Raw genomic sequence first — 6,299 nt, 5'->3', positions numbered from 1 at the left:
TGTTTCTTGTTTGGCCTCTTTGTACTTGGAGCTGTCATATTTATGAAAAGAGAAATAAGCCTTGAAATTTGAGAACTGTACTATTTTTTCTTGATGATGCCTATGCAAATCAAAGGTTTGGATGACTGGGTGCCTAGCGCTTTGGAGAGTACTATCTTCTCCCTGATGGCTGTGGAATCCCTCCACCCCTGCCCAGAGGTGCCACTAAGACAGCTGTCACCTAAGGAGGTGCTGACCCACGGTCCCTTTTGTGCACAAGACACTACATCGAAGGTCAAAAGCCTCTGACTTTGCAGAGTGAGCATGGCTCTATTTGGTACACACCTGAGTCCTTTTGGGAAGGATGGGGACAAGTCATGTGAAGATGACTGTCAGTTTTCACATCTGGCAACTGTATGGCCACCACCAAGCCCGGCATTTCAGGTGTGCTCAGAGGTCTCCAGGGTTTCATCTGACAGCCCTAGTTTCTTTGCTTGTTGGGGTTCAGTTGTGGCCCCAACCCTACACTCAGTCATTCTGCACATTACCCTTCAATTTCACCCATACTCTGATGACCATACCCCCAGTTTGCCTGGGATGGTCCTGTCTACACCTGCTGTCCAGATATGATCATTGAATTTCACTTCTTACCCAGTTGTGCTGCCCAAAGCAGGTTCCAATGATCATAGTGTTTCCCCTTTGAGGTCACATAAATTTCCACTAGGCACTGTTTGACAGATGCCTTAGCCTAGGTGGGACAGATCCCCTGGAGAGAACTCAAGGCCTGTGGAAGTCAGTGAGCAGAGGGTAAGGAGGACATTGGTGCTCCTACAATCACACCACAGGTTACCAGATTGTCCCTAATTCTCAATATCACACGGCTCCCAAAATGCACTTAATTTGATGCTTTTATTGAGCAAATTTATATTAATCAATAGTTAAAATCACTGGCCCTGAGGCATATCTGTCTTAAGGCCCCATTTTCTGTTAGAGAGCACGTTATCACTGAAGTAGTCACTTCCTTCATACCTTTTTGTAGATTCGCGTGCTGACAATATTATTCATGGTATATTTCTAAAAGCAAAGAGGGGTCTGTTAGAGTTGGTAGTGAACAGGTGATGCTACTGTACCCCTCATCCCCAGACCCTCAAATCTGGCTGCAGACTGAGCAACTGAGTAACATGAGAGGCCTGTTTCAAATAACAACACCTATAAAGTTCCATGTAGAGAAAACTCACCGCCACCATCTTTCTGTTCACAATTTGTCTTTTGATCGTTGTCTCTTTGCCCAGCCATTTTTGGACGTGGACCAGGGAGTCACCATCTAATGTTATAATGCTCTACAAATGCATAAAATAATCAGTTAAAAATAGCCATGCACTACATTCTAACCTATATACAACTACTTTTTAATTTCTGTTTTGAAATTTTTCCTCCAAATCCTCAGCTGAGAACTTATTATAATTTAATACCATCCAACTAGAGAAGTTTCACCTAATGCCCTCCTGCACCAGACAAACGGTTCCAAACTATTTGTGGGTAATTGTTTTTCCTCCATATGCTTTTTATACAATGGCAAAGAGAGATCAGGAAAAAAGTAAAAACGTTAAATATTTTCATCCACTTTCAGAATAATTTGCAAACAGGTTGACGCTAGAGATGTGCAGCATTACCGAACAAAACAAGCCCCAGGTGACTTGGTAATTAATTAGAGCTGATATGAATACACCTTGCCCAACCACCTGTTAGTTCTTTCCTTGACTGGGAAACACCAGGACGGTTTGGTGCCTACCTTCACTCTCCGGTTGTCCGCGGTGGTTTCATTAAACTCTTCCCCCAGCTTGAAGGAGATCTCAAAGTTCTTGAAGGAGCTCTCTGTTTTGATGATCACCTTATTCCCATGGGCACTAATGTGGATCGTGGGTTTCTCCAGTGCGGCCAGGTGCCGGAACGCGACGGGCACTCCTGTGAGGCAGAGGAAGCAGCAGCCCTTCGTAAGAGTTTAGGAGGAAGTGCCAGCAATCATTTTGGAAACATTTGAAAAGTAGGCATGCTTCTGCCGTTGAAGTTTTTTTTTTTTTTTTTTTCATTTTTCTGAAGCTGGAAACAGGGAGAGGCAGTCAGACAGACTCCCTCATGCGCCCGACCGGGATCCACCTGGCACGCCCACCATGGGGCGACGCTCTGCCCACCAGGGGGCGATGCTCTGCCCATCCTGGGCGTTGCCATGTTGCGACCAGAGCCACTCTAGCGCCTGAGGCAGAGGCCACAGAGCCATCCCCAGCGCCTGGGCCATCTTTGCTCCAATGGAGCCTTGGCTGCGGGAGGGGAAGAGAGAGACAGAGAGGAAAGCGCGGCGGAGGGGTGGAGAAGCAGATGGGCGCTTCTCCTGTGTGCCCTGGCCGGGAATCGAACCCGGGTCCTCCGCACGCTAGGCCGACGCTCTACCGCTGAGCCAACCGGCCAGGGCCTGCCGTTGAAGTTTTGGATGAAGTGTGGCACTTTCTTCAACCTCTCTGTGACAGCTAAATTGAACCAGATGCTCCCAATCAGAAACCATGTTCAGTAATTATACTTGTCAATTTGCAAAGCTAGCTTCACTTTTTTGAGACTGTGTTTCACCTGATTTGTGTGGTGCCTTTCAGGTGATCAGATGCTGGTGGAGGGGCTCATTTTAGATGAGGGCACGCTGCCCAGAGAGGCCGGGAGGTGCATTCTAGGTGATGTATCTGGTGCCAGAGCTGACACTGAAACACAGGTTTTCTATTTGTCCAAGGATTTTAGCACACATTTTTTTTTTGTTTCTTTAAGATCATGAAATACGGCCCTGGCCGGTTGGCTCAGCGGTAGAGTGTCGGCCTGGCGTGCGGGAGTCCCGGGTTCGATTCCCGGCCAGGGCACATAGGAGAAGTGCCCATCTGCTTCTCCACCCCTCCCCCTCTCCTTCCTCTCTGTCTCTCTCTTCCCCTCCTGCAGCCGAGGCTCCATTGGAGCAAAGATGGCCCGGGCGCTGGGGATGGCTCTGTGGCCTCTGCCTCAGGTGCTAGAATGGCTCTGGATGCAACAGAGCGATGCCCCAGAGGGGCAGAACATCACCCCCTGGTGGGCATGCCGGGTGGATCCAGGTCGGGCGCATGCGGGAGTCTGTCTGACTGCCTCCCCGTTTCCAGCTTCGGAAAAATGAAAAAAATAAAAAAATAAAAATAAATAAATAAATAAATAAAAGATCATGAAATACAATTTTCAAAGTGCCTTAACTGCTTTAAAAGAACATGACTTATAAAGTCGAAGCTCCTGTCTCATTTGCCAGTTCAATCCCTTCTGGCCGAGGAGAGAGGAGGTGGCACACTGGACCATTTGGCTGAGAGCCTGGCCCTGTGGTTCAGGTTGGGACTGTCCATCCTCAAACCCGACCTCAGCAGGAGGTGGCGGTAGAAATGACACCTCTCTCAGGATTGATATCAAACTCATTTCACATTCAGATTATGGAATGGCAGGACCGGTCTGACTGCAGTGAGGCAGTGTTAGACATCAGCCCCAGAGGAGGGAAGGGTGGTGTGGTTAAAGCCCAGGCTCCAGCTTTGCCAGCTTGGGCATGTCATCTCAATAGTCAAATGTGTACAGCGATAAGCCTTATCTCACAGCTGAGTGAGAGATGAAGTGGTGGGCCTTCAAAGATAAGCAGCACATAGTAGGTGCTCAGCTCTTATGCCCTCTTGCCTCTGCCTAAGCCCAGTTTCCACTCAACATAAATGCTTCTCTTGCTAGAAGCCCCAAGTTTCTTAAGTGTCACAAAATTGAAACTCCAACAGGTGAGTCTCTGACTCCATGAAGCAATAGGGAAACATGTTTCTTATTAGTCCCTGAGAAGTTAATACTGATTATAAAAAAGAAACAAGTATTCTATTATGAGCACATTGACTTCTTATGATGCATTGATCATTTTGGCTATTTTTTTAAAAAAAAGTAAGGTTAAAAAAATTCTTGACTTTATACACAGTTTATTATTGTAAGGGAGGTTTCTCTTAATATTAAACATTACTTAATTAGGTAGTGAATAATTACTGTTCTACGATTAGTAAAGAAAGTTTAGTTGCTATGGACCCTGAGCCACTATAATTGATGTTTATGCAACTTGGGTTAGAGTTCAAGGGTGGATAGGGTCTATACTTATGCATAATAGCCAATGGTGAGACGCTTGAGTCAGGAGAAAATCATCTCACTTCTCCAATGAAAACTTTGAAATTCTTAAAAAAAAAAAGTTATAAAAATAGCTTCCACAAGTATCAGAATTCCAAAAATTAACCATCTAAAAACTTGGTTATTATTTTTTATTGCTCTTTTGAAGTTATAACTTAAAGCCAGCCTTGAAACAAATTTAGTTAATAGATTTATCTATCAATAGTTATTAGTGTCTGTAAATTTAAAGCTGGGAAAAGCTTTTGATGAAATGATCAAGCTGAAGAGAAACTCTATCAAGGGATTATTTTTCAAAATATCTTTGCAAATAGTTCCATAAAAGATAAATAGCCTTAAATATATGGATGGTGACTAGAAGGAGGTATATGTGAGCCTAGTATTCCCCAAAGAGCCAATTATTACCAGTAAGAAAAAAAAAAGCAAACGTAACAACATAAACTTTGTTAATGTCATATGCATGTGCCCCAGGCTCACAAAAGAAAGAGAACTCTAGGAACAAACTCAGGCCCATCACAAAATGTGCGATCAGTTCTCAAACCTTGCAGTGGTATTTCTCACCCAGTTGTCCCAAGTACTCCTCAAAATTTTCACTGGATTCCAGTTTCCAAGTTCCCAAGAAGGGCTCCATCATGGTGGAAAGCTTGCTGGGAGGAAGCGCTCACAACTGGAAGTCAAAGGGAGTAAGTAGGCTTCCTGGGCTCCCAGCACCTTCATTTAAAGGCATCCTCATCATGTGACTCTTTTAAAATGGCCAATGGGCAGCAGCAAGACCAAAGAGTCCAGACACCTGCATTGACTCACTGTATCTACCTCCAAATTAAGCAGCAGAAAATTAACATGTGAAGTTGAATTTAGGTCAATGATTACAGCTTTGAGGACAGAGATATATATATACCCTGGGGCCACCAAATAGATAAAACTTGTGGAATGGAAACAATTTTCCATAGAGATCAGCCTTTGGAATGAATGCCTCGTCAACTCTGAAAGCATCTTCTGACAGATGTCTAAGGAACACCTGACCCAGGTGTTTTCCCACCGGATACGAGTACATCCTCGCTTGGCTGCACCTCGGCTGTGTTTGTTTGCGCTAATCACATTGCCAGAGAGCTCTCTTCATTAGAATAATATCCTCCCTCCTTTCCTTGCAGGGTTGATGAACGGATATCAGTTAATGTAACTGAAATGTCTACACTCGCTTGGAGTGAGGTGTGGGCTGTGATTAATATCATCATTTTTCTTCATCCAGAATAATTGTGGACTGGGAAGAAAAGTATCAACAATTATCATTGATTTAGGTTTAGCGAGTAAGTTCGGTATTAGAAGATACCACTTGAAATCACGGGGGGAGGCGGGGTTCAGGAGTGATACAGTATTTTGGTATATGCATTCTAAAGACAAAGGAGAGGGCAATTTAAATGTTGGTCCAAATAGATCTTAAATCATCTTCTGCCACCCAGACAATGGACATGGACCTTGCAGGTACTGTGTTTCCTACCAAGGAGTAGATTTTTGAGGCTGTGGATTTATGTCACATCTTGGAGCTCCTGTTGCTTTGAAGAAGGCTGGAAAGTTAGAAGAAGAATATTCATGCTATAATCTGCCTGTGTTAAATATTCCTTCGATGCAAGGAAATGGTTTATTTAAACCATCTCTTTGTGGGAAGAGCCAAATTAAAAACAAGTTGATGTTTTGGCAACACAAGGTTATAACTTTAGTCGGCTAAAGAATTTCTTTTAATAAAAACATATATATATATAAAGGAAATTTATAATATAATATCTTTCTAGGTAGGATGGTGACTAAAGTGTCTGGAGGGCAAGACAGGAAGCCAGGACCCGTGAATTAGTTTCAGGAACCTGACACCCGGGCTCAAGGCAAGTGCCTTTGCGGCTGAAGTGTCCTTGGAGGTGATGCTCTCATGAAGAGCACGTGACTGGATCTTGCCTACCTGGTTGTAGGTGTGTGCGCATGTCTTCCGGAAGATAGCAGACATACATGCTATGCGTGTTTCCAGTGCAGCTACTGGATCAGAGTCTCCCATTAGTATCCCCACCCTCTCTCCAATTCCCCTGCCAATCCAGAAACCAATCCAGTGGCCTATTTTAGAAATCAGAAGGCCC

At 44.4% G+C, this 6,299-nt stretch overlaps 1 protein-coding gene across 1 annotated transcript; it reads right to left on the bottom strand.

The window, feature by feature from the left end:
• Nucleotides 1–1,002: 1,002 nt before the first annotated feature.
• On the bottom strand, nucleotides 1,003–4,823 carry LOC136397981 (fatty acid-binding protein 9-like). The gene is made up of 4 exons (XM_066372431.1): nucleotides 4,738–4,823; nucleotides 1,772–1,944; nucleotides 1,218–1,319; nucleotides 1,003–1,053 (listed from the first exon to the last, which is right to left on the bottom strand). The coding sequence occupies exons 1-4, from the start codon at nucleotides 4,808–4,810 to the stop codon at nucleotides 1,003–1,005; spliced, it is 399 nt and encodes a 132-aa protein (XP_066228528.1). The 5' UTR covers nucleotides 4,811–4,823.
• Nucleotides 4,824–6,299: the final 1,476 nt, after the last annotated feature.

The sequence above is a fragment of the Saccopteryx leptura genome, chromosome 3, assembly GCF_036850995.1.
Source record: "Saccopteryx leptura isolate mSacLep1 chromosome 3, mSacLep1_pri_phased_curated, whole genome shotgun sequence".
In the NCBI taxonomy this organism is placed as follows: Eukaryota; Metazoa; Chordata; class Mammalia; order Chiroptera; family Emballonuridae; genus Saccopteryx; species Saccopteryx leptura.
The sequence above is the reverse complement of the archived record's forward strand: the minus strand, read 5'-3'. Positions and strand labels throughout refer to the sequence as shown.